The sequence below is a fragment of the Borostomias antarcticus genome (assembly GCF_949987555.1).
Source record: "Borostomias antarcticus genome assembly, chromosome: 15".
Classification (NCBI taxonomy): domain Eukaryota; kingdom Metazoa; phylum Chordata; class Actinopteri; order Stomiiformes; family Stomiidae; genus Borostomias; species Borostomias antarcticus.
Window position 1 is genome coordinate 7358713 of NC_140248.1, and position 15783 is coordinate 7374495.

Below are 15783 nucleotides of genomic sequence, written 5' to 3' on the forward strand. Positions count from 1 at the left end.
GTAAATAATGTCATTAGAGGATCAGCCGTGGGATCAGCCTGGATCAACTAGAGAAGCAGCTAGTTGTGCTTAGCAGCAATTTTATTAAATACTTTGTTTTGGATCTTGCCCCTTGAAAAAAACATCACATTGTCGATACGGTATTGTTGTCTCTCAGAATTAGACATGACCAATCGTCACAGTTAGATAACTAGTATATATAATATATATATGAGTGGACGTTAACGAGCCCAACGTTACATCTAGCACACCCCACCAGTACCTACACAAATTGGATTAAATTAGCTTGCTAAATACGAGCTAGCTTCTTGAACATAGTCAGCAGCACGGTATGTTCAACTTTACTTAAGCTTGATGAGAGATGTTTTCAATGCTTTTTCTATTGCATAATCAACTGGTGGTCATTTATACAGCATGTGTGTGTTTATTGTTTGTAATTCCTAGCCAGAATAGTCCTTTATTCAGGTGTCAGTACTGAGGAGAATGCCTCACCCAGATGGCCCTGGTCGTAAACGTTGGTCCCTGTCAGAGCTGCTTGGGCAGCGCAGGCTGTTAGGGTTCGGGGCTCTGCTGGCGTGGCTTGTCCTCTTCCACCTCCTGGTGAATGTGTGGCTGCTCTGCATCTTCACCAGTCTCCTGGTGGTTCTTGGAGGTTGGCTGGGGTCCCGCGCTGCCCTCGACGCCAACAGCCTGCTTCATTTGGAACACTTTGTCCCTCTCGGGAGGGTCCAGCCCGCTCTCCCCTCCCCTGAGAATGAATGGAGGCTGGACCATGAGATCCGCAGCACCGTACACAAGGCCATCCGTGACTTTGTCACTTCCTGGTACCGCACCCTGCTGTCCGAGGAGGAGGGGGAGTTTGAGCACGAGGTGGAGGACGCCACGCTGGAGTCGGTGATGGAGCTGAAGGAGCGCGCGCGGCGCGTGGACAGGAAGGCGCTGCTGCAGAGGGCCCTGGAGCTGTGCGGCTGCCACCTGCAGAGCTACATGACGGCCAGGGAGAGGCAAGCGGAGGCGGAGCAGCTACGGGGGGAGAGCGGCAGCCTGTGGGAGCTCTATCGCGAGGCGGACGCCCCCCACCCCGCCCTGAGCAGCGCCGCTACGGAGCTCAGCTACGCCCGGGCCGTGGTGAACCTCCTCCTACACGCGCTGGTCCCCATTCCTCACCTGGAGACCAGGACGGGTCGCTACATGGTCGGGGAACTCGTCACCTGCAATGTGCTGCTCCCCCTCGTCGACAGGGTGTCGGATCCCGACTGGCTCAACCTGACCATCGTGGAGATCTTCGCCAAGTCCAGGGAGCCGGCGGAGAACAACGCAGCGGAGCTCTCTAGGACCCTGTACAGGAGCCAGACCCGGCACGAGTCCTGGACCACCTGCCGCTCATCCTCCCCAGAGCAACAGGCCCCCCGGAGCAAGAGTCACTCCGAAGCGACGGCTGTTCCGACTGCCGCCGCCGCGCATGAGTCGCGCCGTCAGTCACGCGTCTTGAAAGAGGACGCGGTGCAGGACGGCGCGCTGAGCCTGCTGACCGCTGATAAAGGAGAGGGCTGCTCTTATCGGCGGACAGACTCAGACCAGGAGTCCCGCTCGTCGCCGGAGTCAAAGAAGCTCTCCATCGACATCGAGCCCCTGATCCAGATGGACTCCGAGGAGGATCAGGCAGACGGTTACTGCGAATGCACCTCGCCGGCTAACTTATGCAGCGCGGCGAGCTTGGACGATGAGCCGGCGGGATGTTTCGGTCCTCTGAGGGCTCTCGGGCCGAAGGTTTCGGCGTCAGAGGAGCCCCATTGGCCGGCGGGCATGGCCGAGGACCTACCCCCGGCCTGTGCTCCGGGGGGGCTGTGTCTGACCCCCTTCAGCTTTGAGCCTCCCGTCAGCCCAGACGGACCCGTGGTCATCCAGAACCTGCGCATCACCAGCACCCTCACTGCAAAGGAGCACCGCGGCACCGGCACCCACCCCTATACACTTTACACCGTCAAGGTAACACTTAACACTGTGTACATGTGTTTTAACTGTTGGATTTGGGACAGTTTGACTAATCCCATTATTACAGTGCAGAACATAATTGAATATGAACTCTGAATTCTGTTGTGTGCCGTAGTATGAGACGGTGGCTGATGCAGAAAGCCTGGGCACTTTGCAACCTGTTGCCCGTCACATGGTAAACAGGCGATACAGTGAATTCCTCAACCTGCAAACTCGTCTGGAAGAGAGGCCGGAACTCAGGAAGATGATAAAGAGTAAGTGTCCCATCCTCAGCATGTAGAGCCCATTTCTCTGCTAGTGTACAAACCTGTTCATGCAATGTACTAATAATAGTGATTCAAATCTCACCCCATTGTACATTTCAGATATCAAGGGCCCTAAGAAGCTTTTTCCTGACCTTCCCTTTGGAAATGCAGATATAGACAAGGTGGAGGCACGGAAAGCCCAGCTGGATACATTTCTTAAGGTAGGGACGGAAATATTCTCCTTACTAACAAGAACAGTGATTACTTTGTGTTCTGGTGTTTTGACTGTTAGCTGATCATTGCTTGTTTGTTCATCCCTGCAGCAATTGAGTATTGTTCCTGAGACGGCCCACAGCGAGGAGATGCTGGAGTTTCTTGCACTTAATACAGATGCAAGTAGCACCTTTGAGAAGAAGCCTATTGTTATGTCAAGGATTGATAAGGTGAGCTAGCGCTACAGTAAGGCTATATGTTTTGCATATGACACAATAGACCATAGAGTTAAATATGTCTCTTACAGGCCTGTGTACTCAGGCCATGGATGTATTAATAGAACAGCCTTTACTCATTCCTGTGTATGTTTTAGATAAAGAATAAATTGGTCAATTTAAGGTCGCTGAGACGATTTGTATGACTCGTCGCAGACAAAAATGATAGATTGGAGTTGCAGATTGTCTTGCTCCTCCTGAAATTTGTAAATGCACCGACACCATCATAGATCGTCACAAAGCGTGACGATGGTTTGACTGTATTGAAGCTTTTGAGAATGTAAACAAATCAGGCTGCCGCATAGTTACCATAGAGATGAAGCACAGAGTCGGACAGACCACAAATGCAGAGAGGGAGCGCAAATATTTAACTCTGCGGCAGTTTGTTGCACAAGCAAAAATGGTCCTTAACCCGGTGGTTGGTTGCTATTATAGATGGTGGTGAATGCTTTAGACACGTTGAAGACGGCCTTCCCTCGCTCTGACCCTCTGACCCCCACCGATGACCTGGAGGGAGACCCCGACGGCAGGGCTCACGCTGCAGACAGCAGGAAACCCAGGTGACAAGTCTGTCTCACAGATATGCACGGTCCGGCCAAAGCAACTCAGTTTTGCCTCTAACATACTGTATCATGGATAGTCAAAACATCTGAAAACCACCAGAGTTATGCAGTAAGCTAAGCAACCATTTAGCTTTGGGCATTATACACAAGGCTGTCCTTGCTTGGACATAGCATTGCAGTGAAATAGTATTTGTTTCATGTCTACGGTGGTTGTGTTTGATTGGTCAGGTCTCGGCTGAGGTTCTCCAGTAAGATTGCTCCTGCTCTCAACATACCTGACTTGCAGCCAAAAGTGACCTACTCCTTCAGTGAAGGCAGCACTGTAAGTTATTAAGTTACTGTACAGTAAGTTATTGAAGGCAGCACTCTAAGCCGTTATGATATTATTTGAGGTTTTGCCTAGAGCATGCATCTTGTCTCATATTCAACGTGGTGCAAAATGATCTATTTAATCTCTTCTTCTTTTTTTTAAAGATATTTTTTAAGGCATTTCTGCTTTATTATGATAGGACAGTGTAGGTGACAGACAGGAAAGGTGGGAGAGCGAGAGAGAGAGAGAGGGGAAGACATGCAGCAAAGGGCGTGGGCTGGATTCGCTGCAGAAAGGACTAGCTTTTCCATGGTAAGCGCCCTAGCCCGTTGAGCTACCGGGGCGCCCCTTTCGTCTCTTTTTTATTTTATTTCTATTTTAATGGCCCTCCTGTCCCTTTGGTTGTGCTGTTTGACTGCAGGTATTCAATGGTCTGTCCCTGTCTGGCCTGGAGATGTTTGTCACAAAGCAGGAGCGGCTGCAGAGTTGGCCCCCTGGGACCGTGCCTGGGGAGGTGAGGAGGGCCAGCGAGCAGCCTGGTAAAGACAGGAAGGGAGGGGGCACCTGGGAGAGGAAGCCTCGTGGGACAGGTGAGATCTGTCTCTGCGCTCAGGTATACAGGCTGGCTATGTCCCACAGCGGAGCGATGAAGCGTTATGAATCATGCATTCACAATGTGCATCTCTTGTGTGAGGTCTGTCTGCGCAAAATACTAGATACACTCTTGGTTCTCCACTGGAGGGCGCTATCACATCACTATTCTTAGGAAGTTGTTATACTCCTCTTAAACTGGTTTTGGTTTATGTGTTCCAAATTTTTGTTGACGTTGAAAATGTGATTCTATGAATCTGTTTTGCCTGTGTGTGTGTGTGTGTGTGTGTGTGTGTGCGTGTGTGTGTGTGTGTGTGTGTGCGTGCGTGCGTGTGTGTGTTTTGTAGACACAGCTGTAGCAGACGTGGCCCTAAACATCCTGTGTCTGCTGATGAAGGACCAGTGGAGCTGGCTGTGCACAGAGAACATCCAGAAGACCATCAGACTGCTGTTTGGCACCTTTATCGAGAGGTACTCTACTCTACTCTACTCTACTCTACTCTACTCTACTCTACTCTACTCTACTCTACTCTACTCTGCTCTACTCTACTCTACTCTTCTCTACTCTGCTCTGCTCTGCTCTGCTCTGCTCTGCTCTACTCTACTCTACTCTACTCTACTCTACTCTGCTCTGCTCTGCTCTGCTCTACTCTACCCTACTCTACTCTACTCTACTCTGCTCTGCTCTGCTCTACTCAACTCTACTCTACTCTACTCTACTCTACTCTGCTCTACTCTACTCTGCTCTGCTCTGCTCTACTCTGCTCTACTCTGCTCTACTCTGCTCTGCTCTGCTCTGCTCTACTCTACTCTACTCTACTCTGCTCTGCTCTACTCTACTCTGCTCTGCTCTGCTCTACTCTACTCTACTCTACTCTACTCTGCTCTACTCTGCTCTGCTCTACTCTGCTCTGCTCTACTCTACTCTGCTCTGCTCTACTCTACTCTGCTCTTCTCTTCTCTTCTCTACTCTACTCTACTCTGCTCTACTCTGCTCTGCTCTGCTCTGCTCTACTCTACTCTACACTGCTCTACTCTACTCTACTCTACTCTACTCTACTCTACTCTACTCTACTCTACTCTACTCTACTCTACTCTCCTCTGCTCTCCTCTCCTCTGCTCTGCTCTGCTCTGCTCTACTCTACTCTGCTCTGCTCTACTCTACTCTACTCTACTCTCCACCATAGACCTGAAGAAGCACTTCTGAGCTGTTACTTCCATTATGTAATTATGATTAGGTCACTAATTCAGGGCAACTTTTTCTTACACTATCTAGAAAACAACAAACACATGAAGGAGAAATGTAGACATTACACTTCACACAGACTACGTAATAAGCTGGTTTACAGTTTGTGACAGAATGTGACGCAGAAGAAGAAGACTTATCACTGTCATGAACCACGCATGTTACTGTAGTCTTCCAAATGGAGCACATGTCTTCTAGTATGTTCAGTTTACTTTGTGCATCTTGACAGGTCCTCAATTATCTCCTGCAGCTGAACCGCCAGACTCACACTGAGCCTTTTTTCAGATTTCCAGGAATGGTTTCCTGAGGTATTAAGTACAGTTTGCAGCTGGAGAATAATGCAGAATACTGTGTGTGTAATGACACAAGATTCTCTCCAAAAACAGCTGCTTTGCAACATTGTGCACTTTTTTTGTGTAACAATGGTCTTTGTGATTCATTTTCTTGAACCCGCTAATGTTAAATACTGTTATAAAATGTACGTTTTTTGTCTACAGGAAAAATCCTGATTCAGTCTTGATGACTTAATTGAACTGACTGAATGATGAGATGTTAGTTTTTAGTCCCCAGTCGGAAAATTGACAGATTTTAGCTTTGACCTATCAATAAGCAGTTTGCCCTGATCAAGCATTTTTTCCTAGCAGTTGCAAACTTGCACTTTGCAAAGCTTGCAGATTAATTTGAAGCCCTGTAGATAATGTAGATATTCTGCTTTCAAACACGCGCTTCCAGCGGCTTGCGTCTCCCTCTGGGACAGAACCAGTCAGTACCGGTCCTGGAGTGGGATGGGAGGACTGAGGGCTTGGATCTCTCATCAGTAGACATGTCTCCTGGTAGAATGGAGGTAGGCCGACCGCACCGGCATGTGGCGCTGCTTGATTCATTCTCCCCTCAACTCGCCAAAACTAATGTTTGTTTGCACGCACACAGAGTGAGCAGTTTTTCACTCGGTCTCACTCTGGCCTGATCCTTTCCTCTACTGCTGCTCTCTCTCAAAGGCCCAGGGTTTGGCTTGATGTAGTTGAGCCTCAGTAAAGGCCTCTTTATTACCGGGATGCAGGTTGTCCTTTTATTATAACTTGAAAAGCCATAAAAGCAGGCATGTTGACTGAGGAACACACTCATTTTATGTGCTCACCTTTGGGTGATATTGAAAGGTTTTGTTTTAATGATGTGTGCATCGTAAAAACAAAATTATGGGATATTTTAATGTTTTGATGTAATTCCCCTTTAGCCGGCTGCATTTTAATGATCATAATTGTAAACAGTTTTTGGGGTACTTGTTAACTAAAGATGTTTAGTTAATGAGTAGGGGCCCAAAAACTGTGAACAATTCAGATCATAATAGACCCAGGAGAGGTGTGCTGCAGGAGCGGGTGCCATGGCTGAGAGCTGAGACGATGAACCCCGGCTATCTCTGTCTGTCCACAGTCCCTGGCAGCCCTCGGCAGTCCTGGGCAGCAGGGAGCACATGGCCATGTCTGTCTGAGAGGACAGTGTTGACCATAAACTCACTAAATAAGTCCAGGAAAATGGCGTAAACACTATTTTCATTGTTAGTTTTCTGAGTACAATAATTATAGAGATGCTATTTTCTGCTTAATCTGTCTGGAGAAAGAGACCATAACATAGAGTGATGGTAGTAATTGATAGTGAGTACGGGCGATGACCAGGGCTTTAAAAAGCCTCATGCGTTCTGCTTATTAGGGTGGATTGGCACAGAATGTTCTGGATCTGGACTTGTACTTGATACCCAGTGGTTGGGTTTGGACAGTGTCATCATCAAGGGTGTGAGACCAGATTTGCACCTGTCTTATCTCTAGATAGATAGAACTGACACCATAAGAACTAACCATATGTGCTCTTTATATTATTCTAGAGAACTCAACTCTACACCATTACATGATGCTTTGAGTCATTTCGTATACAAACTGTCAGGCCATCATTGAGATGCAAAACTTTCAACCTCAAGAGGTCAGTTTATGATTTGCCTAAATGCCTTGGAGAGTAGTCCTCATGGGCTTTGTGTTTGCTGTGGATTTACTGTGCCTGGGAAGAATCTCAACATCCAGATATGTAGAGCTAAAAAATGACCCAAGAATGCGCAACATTTTCAATGATATAGAAAGAGGTGGAAGTAGAAACCACAACTCCAGGTTGTTGACTGGTCAAACGATTTTTCAATGATATAGAAAGAGGTGGAAGTAGAAACCACAACTCCAGGTTGTTGACAGGTCAAACGATTCAAACAAGGCACCATCATTAGATGAACTTAAAAATACATGTTATAATTGAGTGATTAAGGTGAGGAAAATTAATGTGGAGGCCATTTCATGTAGATCTGGCTTAAGTTAAAGCAGATCAGTATAACCCTATACTGATCTATATAGCAGTATAAGTCATTAATAAGTCATTAATATCCATTCACCTGTAGTTAACCTTTCTGCCTCCCTGTGCAGTGGACAAGACTCCAGTATTCACAAGTTGATGTGAAATGCTGCCAAACCCAAAACCCCAAACATACCTGTAACACACACACATGCACACACACAAACTATTCCACCCTCTTGAATTATTCCAGAACAATGGTTCTTCAGGCCTGAGAGCAGAGAAGAGAGCAGACAGGCTAGTGTGCAGACCTTGGCTCTATTGCCTAGGATGCTTCAGCTAGTACACTCGTCCACAGGACAGTACGCAGGAAGTCTCAACAGACGCCTGTTTGCAGCGACCTCCAGAACACTCCCACAGTTTGAATACTTTGGCAACGTGATTATGGAACGGAACAGACTTGTTCCGGTGTGTAGCACCCAATACTGTGTCTTAATGGGAAGCTCAGACCCAACGAGGCTAGCACATGCACCCCCCCCCCCACTAACAGAATCAGGGAAGGGGGAACATCTCTGCCTCCACCGCATCCTCCTCGGCCTCCTCCACGGGTGCGCTCCAGCTCCCCCGAGGCCGGCGCTCCGGAGACCTCCGCGGGCACTTCTAAACTCTTCTTCTGCTGCCTCAGTAGTTAATTTAATTAAGACCTAAACTAGACAAGCTGAGAGGGAAACCATGTGTGGGGTTTCAGTGTTGCTCTTTATGCGTGCCACAGTATGACCTCACCACAGCCCATGATGGTAAACTCCAAACACATGACATCAGAGGCCTAACACGGGTCCACAGTGAACATTGTACAGTAATGTGCCCAGAAGTGTCTGAGCAGAAACCTGACTCTTGGAGGGTAATATTAGCAGCGTTTTCTTCTTGCCATAAATCAGTTAATGTTGCTGCTTTTGAAATGCGCCCTTATCAACTTTCAGCGCTCCTGCAGTATCTACAGCAACTAGATTGAAGGGTACACCCTCTCTCTTTCCTCTTTCTCTCTCTCTCCCTCTCTCTCTCCCTCTCTCTCAACCTCTCTCTCTCTCTTTCTCTCTCCCTCTCTCTCTCTCTCTCTCTCCACATTACCACTTGGGGCTGAAGGGGTTGTATTTCTGCCATGACCTCCATCTCCCAGAGAGCAGCTTGGCAGCCCAGTTCAGACAGAGGCCATAGTCATGTCCTGTAACCTAAAATGGTAACAGAAGTGTGTTTGCTTGTTTGCTCCATGGTTGGCCTGCGCAGCCGTGGGGGTCACGGCTAGACTAAAGCCGTTTTGGGTTTCCCTTTGCGTTTAGGACCAGCCGTCTCTCAGCAAGAGGGATTCCTGAACTGTGTCCATCAGCCTGCGGTTCTGCTGTGACCCAGACCTTAATAACCAGCATGGAGGGACCCGAGGGCCAGTCAGCTGAGCCCAGTTAAGTCTGAGAGCAGGAAGGCAGTGTTCGTTCCTCACACACAGACACTTTTACACCCTCACTCTCTGAGTCGGTCTTTGAGGTCATCCGACCAGGGTCTCCTGGCGGTGCCCCGGACCAGACTAAAAACCCAGGGTGACAGAGCATTTGAGGCGGTGGCGCCAAGACTCTGGAACGCTCTTCCCCAGGCCCTGAGAGAGCCATCCACTGAACTCATGTTCAAAAAACTTCTTAAGACACACATGTTCAGGCAGGCCTTCGGCCATCTATAACGCCTTGCTGCTCGCAATGTTGTTGTTTTATCTGTTCTGTGTCGTTTTAATCTTGTCTCGTGTTGTATTGCCATTTTAATTTATTACTGTAAAGCACTCTGTGCATCCGTGCTGTGAAGAGTGCTATATAAATAAAGCTTACTTACTTACTTACTAGACATGTGTTGAGCAGGTGGTTGATTGTCTGGCTGCGCTGACCCAGCTGAGAAGATCTGCTTCTTGGAGACAGACACCCAGTAGTCTCAGGCATGTCAGAAATGCACGAGGGCTTAGCTTCGAGCTGTAGTACAGCGTGATGATTGAGGTTGCATGAAACGGAGCTTCAGCTAGCACACTTCACCAAGTAGTGTGGGCTTTTGTCAGCACGGGATAGAGTGCACCTTCAGTTGTCCTGGTGTTGCTGGTCTGCCAGTAATAGTAACCTGATTGTCTGGGTAGATTGGAAAGCTTTTTGGAGATTCGCTCTGGAAAATCTCTTTTACACTATGTGTATATATATATATACATACATACATACATACATACATACATATACATATTAATATATATACAGTATACAACTCTAAGATTTGTTTGGAGTTGTGTGCCCTGAAGGGGAGTATTTTAGTAGATGTCGAGTATGAGGACGGGCAGCCTGGGTTGAAGAAGCTGTCATCGTCGGAGCAGCTGTACAGTTTGCAGTCTGCCGACAGAAGCTCCGGGATCTGTAGTCTTCCCCTGCCTGCAATGTCATTTTCTACCAGCAGGAGTCAGCATTCACCCATACCAGGTCAAACATAGAGCAGACAGATGGGTAGGACTTGCACTGTACATTGTAGAACAGCAGGCCCCTTGACAGGAAATGTGAATGGCACATGAAGCACTTCTCTCTAACAACTCATTGATTGACTCACTAACTCATGTGTTTTTCACGAGTAGAAAGATAATATTGCACTCTGTACGTCAGTGGCCTCAGGGTTTAGCTGGTTAGAGGGGTGTAAGATTGCTCTTAGATGACAAGTGCTTCCTGGCAGTCCTGGGTGGGAGCATAATGGTCACCCACAGGGCCCCTTTGATTAGGACTTGAATGAGGTCCCTGCGTCATTGACCAGCGGTGACCGTGTAGTGCACAATGGGCACAATGGAACATTCTGGTTACTTTGATTTTGTTCATGGCCGGCCGTCTGCATGTCTATGGACCCGCTCCCACCGCGTGTGGGCAGTCCCAGCAGGGTCAGACGTTACGTTGAGGCCAGAGACCATAGGGCTGCTGGGAAAGTGCTGTGATCCGGAACACTGAGCTGTGTCTATTCACACGCCCAGCGGGAGGGAGGCCGAGAAACCAGCGCCGAGATATGAACATCTACGGGCGGTCATCCAGCAGACACAGACACACACACGTCTGCTATAGAATAGTTTCACAGCAACTCTCCAATACACATCTGTACCTACCGATCAATCGAACTGTCTGTCTGTCTGTCTGTCTGTCTGTCTGTCTGTCTGTCTGTCTGTCTGTCTGTCTGTCTGTCTGTCTGTCTGTCTGTCTGTCTATCTCACTTAAGAAGCAACCATGGTTGCTTTAACATTTAGCATATGACATCAGCCATATCTATCACAGACAGTGAATCTTTTTCTGTCATTCAGCTGAAACTATATTTTATTTATTTTATTTGTATTATTTTACATGATGAGGAATGTATTGTATCATATAGGTCTCTTATCACAAGGTTTCTTATAAAGACAGATCTTGAGGCCTCTGACTTCATGTCATCTTATTTTAGACAAGAATGCTCAGGCAAGCAATGTCTCACTGATGCAAATGGCCTTCCCATCAGATCAATACTGAAGATTGCGGACTTCAGGCCTCCAACACATTATCATATCAGGAACAACTCGTATTGCGCAATGAACCCGTTGGATGGCCCTCTGTGTTTGTTTGGAATATTCAACTTGTCCATTCTCTTCCTTTATGGTATCAACTCGTGCTTTAGGTTTGTCTACAGGTGTTTGTACTTACGGTCAGGTTTAGGAGCAAGCCAATCATACTGTAGATACCATAGGGGCAAGCCAATCATACTGTAGATACCATAGGGGCAAGCCAATCATACTGTAGATACCATAGGGGCAAGCCAATCATACTGTAGATACCATAGGGGCAAGCCAATCAGAGATTCACAACCTGATTGAGACACATTGTTTGGATTCAGTAGAGGTCATATCATAAATTCTGTGACCCACGGAGCTGGAGTGCCATTTAGATGATTAATCCTGCTAGCTTGCATGCATTAGTAGCAGTGACTGACTGGGAGTTACTGCAAGTTGACAGAACCATAGGGCTGCAGGTGCAGCGCTGGAACATTCTGAGAAATCGCCTAAGTGAATTCTGGGAAGGAGTATGTTTGTTGTATCCGTCTGTTGGTGGGTGTCCTGTTTCCCTGCCCTGTGCCCCGCTGCCATATTCCTCAGGCCAAGCATTGACAGCTCCCAAGTGCTCTGCACCCAAACTCTGGGTCACTAAAATAAACACTGACCATCAATGGCGGGGGTGCTATTTTTATCCTGGAAACAATTCCAGAAACGTATGAATCTATGATCCCTCAGCTGCAGGGTCGAGAGTATATGTATGCATGTTATTCACAGCTTATAATGTTTGGATTACCAGTCAATCATCTACCACCATCCGTGATGGTTTTTTCAGCCCTGCGTGCCGCTCATGTGGAAGATGTAGAGATTTGATAGCAGCTACCTCACTCAGGTCAGGAACCACTGCTGGGACGACTGGTACCGTAGGCTTCTGAGCCATGGCGCTCTGACAGACAGACAGAACCTCTTCCCGGGCCTGACGTGGCATGGCGGCTCCCATATCCAGACGTGCTCCGTAACCGCTTGGACCGGCCACACAGCGCCTCTGACAGTAAAGAACAGGCCATGGAAAGAAAAGCAGAGCGCAGAGACTGAGCGAGATCCTCGGTCTGGCTTCCTGTAGAGCTCAGCTCTCGCTCTCACAGCAGCTGCAGCCCGTAGTCGTCGTTATGGCCCAAAAACCAGGAAGTCAAAACAGCTGAAACACGTAATTAAATCAGACACTTCGAAATGAGAACAATAGTGTGGCTAGTGTGCAGAAAACCTGATCGAAGGAGACATCTGATTTTTTTCAAATGATTTGTGTGGAATTTTTGGTGTCGTTGCGTAACAGCATCTGCAATACGTTATTTTAATGTTCATTGGTTCTGTCTCTCCCCTATCAGATATGATGGATTGTGAATGTTAAGTGTTGCGTAGTCCTTTATTGAAGGAAAAAAAACAGAGTGAGCGTAAAATGAATGTACTGTACTGTATAGGAAACTTAATTTCGGTGGTGCTAAATTTGATTTATAGATTTAATGTTATCTTGTTCCGTTCAGGCCCCCCCATTAAAATGTCTCTCTACATTCTTGGGCAGGAGCCTCTTGCACACAGTTCTGGAGCTTTTGAGGTTCACTTAAAGTATTCATAAAAGTGTTAAGTGTAAACGCTGCTGCCTGACATGGTTTATGGGGGTTTAAGTGTTGTACAGTATGCATGCGCATGTGGACTTAGGTTACCTTATTGGCAATATGTAATACTACCTCCACTCTCAGCTCTGTGTCCGTGTGTATTGTGCTTCTTTTCCCAGAGTGCGTGTTTGCATGCATAAATGCATGTCTATGCTTGACGTGACTTTAATGTCTTTTGTCGTGTGCACATCTCATCTTCTCTAAACTGTACTGCAGAATGTCCAATAGAAGGGTGCATATTTGCCACCTAGTAGTGACATGTACCAGCGTCCCCCCCCCCCGTGTTTAACGCATCACTTCCTCCTGTGTGCCCCTCAGGTGGCTGGACGTGGGTGTGGCCCACCTGACCAGCGCCCCCTGCTGGGTGATCTACCTGCAGGTGATGCAGGAGGCGGTGTGGCCGGGGGGAACCCTGCCTGCCCAGCCCCGGCCTGACCGGAGCCACGCACAGAAGGAGGAAACCAAGCAGCAGTGTCTCAACTGCCTCATGCAGCTGCTTCCTGGTTAGTCACTCACCGACGTGCCGTTGTGGCTAGGGCTGTATATCATCTTGGATTTCGCGATACGATACGCATCACGATACACAGGTCACGATTCGATACGTATCACGATACAGAGGTCACGATACGATACGATACGATACGTATTGCGATACACACATCATTTACTGAAAGATTTTAAGTGTTCAAGACTGAAAACTGAATGGCTCAAATGCACTATATAGATAACTCAAACTCAATGACTGGACAGAGAGCTAGCTAATAAATATTTTACATTTGATATCCATGCTTTTTAAACTGTCAACATTGTAGTATTTATGGTTTTTCAAAATTATTTATATGTATGCTTTTTTAACTTAATATTGTAGAATATGCTTTTTAAACTGGATTTAAAAATTTAAATAAAAAAAATAAAATTAAAAAAAAATTTAAAAAAAAAATTTTTTTTACAGCGCCCGGCTGTATCGATACTCCGGGCTGAAAGATCAATACAGTATCGCGAGACTACGTACCGCGATGCATCGTTGTATCGATACAATCCTACAGCCCTAGTTGTGGCGCACTGAGATCTCGCGCTAGGCCAACGGGTGGGGTTGACCGCGTGTCTGACCCCGTGGATCTGTGTGTGTGTCTGCGTAGAGCTCATCACTGACATGCTGGGACCAGAGAAGTACAGGCTGAGCTTGGAGACGGTGCTGGAGTCTCTGCAAGACCCCCACATCAATAAGTGAGCCCCACCCCCACCACACATGTGCTTTGTATGCTTCTGCACATTTCTGCTTCTGCACATGCACTTTTCTATTAAGCTTAACCTGTCAATGTCACTCTCCATTAGTAGCTGACCATTGATGTGAGCAGAGTCAAGCTGTCCCCTGCTTCTGTGATCCTGTCCAGGCACCTGGTCTACTGCATCTGTGACCTACTGCTGGAGTTCCTGATTCCAGAATCTTCTGAAGAGGGTTTCCAGTGGTCTCTGCTTCACAGTCTGTCTGGGGAGGTGGAGAGGGTGTCTGCCTCGGCCTGATCGCACGTTGGTCTCTGCTTCACAGTCTGTCTGGGGAGGTGGAGAGGGTGTCGGCCTCGGCCTGATCACACAGTCTGTCTGGGGAGGTGGAGAGGGCGTCGGCCTCGGCCTGATCACACAGTCTGTCTGGGGAGGTGGAGAGGGTGTCTGCCTCGGCCTGATCGCACATGGAACACAACTCCCCTGTCCCTGAACCCATCGCCCTCTTTTGTCTGAAGTTCTTCTGTTGAAAATAGATGAGAAATTCACACCAACTGGTCACATGCAAATGTAACCAAGCTTAATAGCTTAGTGTGAACCTGGTGTAAAGTGCAGAGGAGCAGAGTCACTTGGTGACCGGCGCGGAGAAACACCCTCCGGTGTGAACAGCCAGGCTTCCGCTCGCGTGAGAGTGGATGCTTCACACTGCTCCCGCATCTAGTCTGAACCCAGCGTTGAAGCAGCAGTGTTTCTAGGGTTCGTTCATGTGTGTTTGTTGTTTGCCAGTTTGTGCCCGGAGAGGTGCAGTAAGCCCTGGTTGAGATGCTCCCGGGTTAGGAAATGCAACACAGCGACAGCTGTTAGACAATTTATTTTTTGTACATACTGTATAATACCGTACAATTTTTTAAATCCAGCACTTGTTGAAGGATTCCCTCAACCCATCAATCAATCAATCAATCAATCAATCAAAGCTTTATTTATATAGCGCATTTCATACCCAGAGGCAACACAATGCGCTTTACAGAGAACAAGGGAGGTGGGCAGACATCCCACCCCTACATATTCCAGAGGGAAGCAAAAAAACAGTAATCACCCGGGGGCCAGATAAGTGAGCTGTAAAAATTCTTCCCTGACCCCTCTCAACGAGGCGATCGAGCAAGCTCCTGGAGTATGTTTGTCTACCGGCTAAGAACATTTATAGAGCAATAAATAACATTAAATTACATTTTCAGAGTAAGAGAGGCTAATAACATCATAGGAGAGACATGGCAAACATTGGTGTATGTCTGTGTGTGCATAAATGTGCCTGGGCCCAGATAGAGGCAGGGGTCAGGGGTAGGATCGGGGTAGGAAAAGGATACGGACCCGGGTTAGGGGAAGGGGATCTGAGCCCAGGACTGGTGTATGTCAGTGTGCGTGTGAGTGTGCCTGGGTCCAGGTAGAGGCAGGGGTCAGGGGTAGGGTGGGGGTAGGAAGAGGATACGGACCCGGGTTAGGGTGAGGGGAAGGGGGTACTGGGCCCAGTTCTAAGGCCGGAAGTGGACTG

The 15783-nt window shown here is 47.7% G+C and overlaps 1 protein-coding gene across 1 annotated transcript; it reads left to right on the plus strand.

The window, feature by feature from the left end:
• Window positions 1-483: 483 nt before the first annotated feature.
• Window positions 484-15301, plus strand: snx19a (sorting nexin 19a; the record flags this gene model as incomplete). Its single annotated transcript, XM_084449870.1, has 11 exons — window positions 484-1989; window positions 2111-2249; window positions 2361-2461; window positions 2564-2683; window positions 3164-3288; window positions 3520-3613; window positions 4023-4191; window positions 4540-4663; window positions 13329-13513; window positions 14150-14237; window positions 14405-15301. 11 exons carry the CDS (start codon window positions 484-486, stop codon window positions 14532-14534), a joined length of 2781 nt encoding a protein of 926 aa, XP_084305996.1. The 3' UTR covers window positions 14535-15301.
• Window positions 15302-15783: the final 482 nt, after the last annotated feature.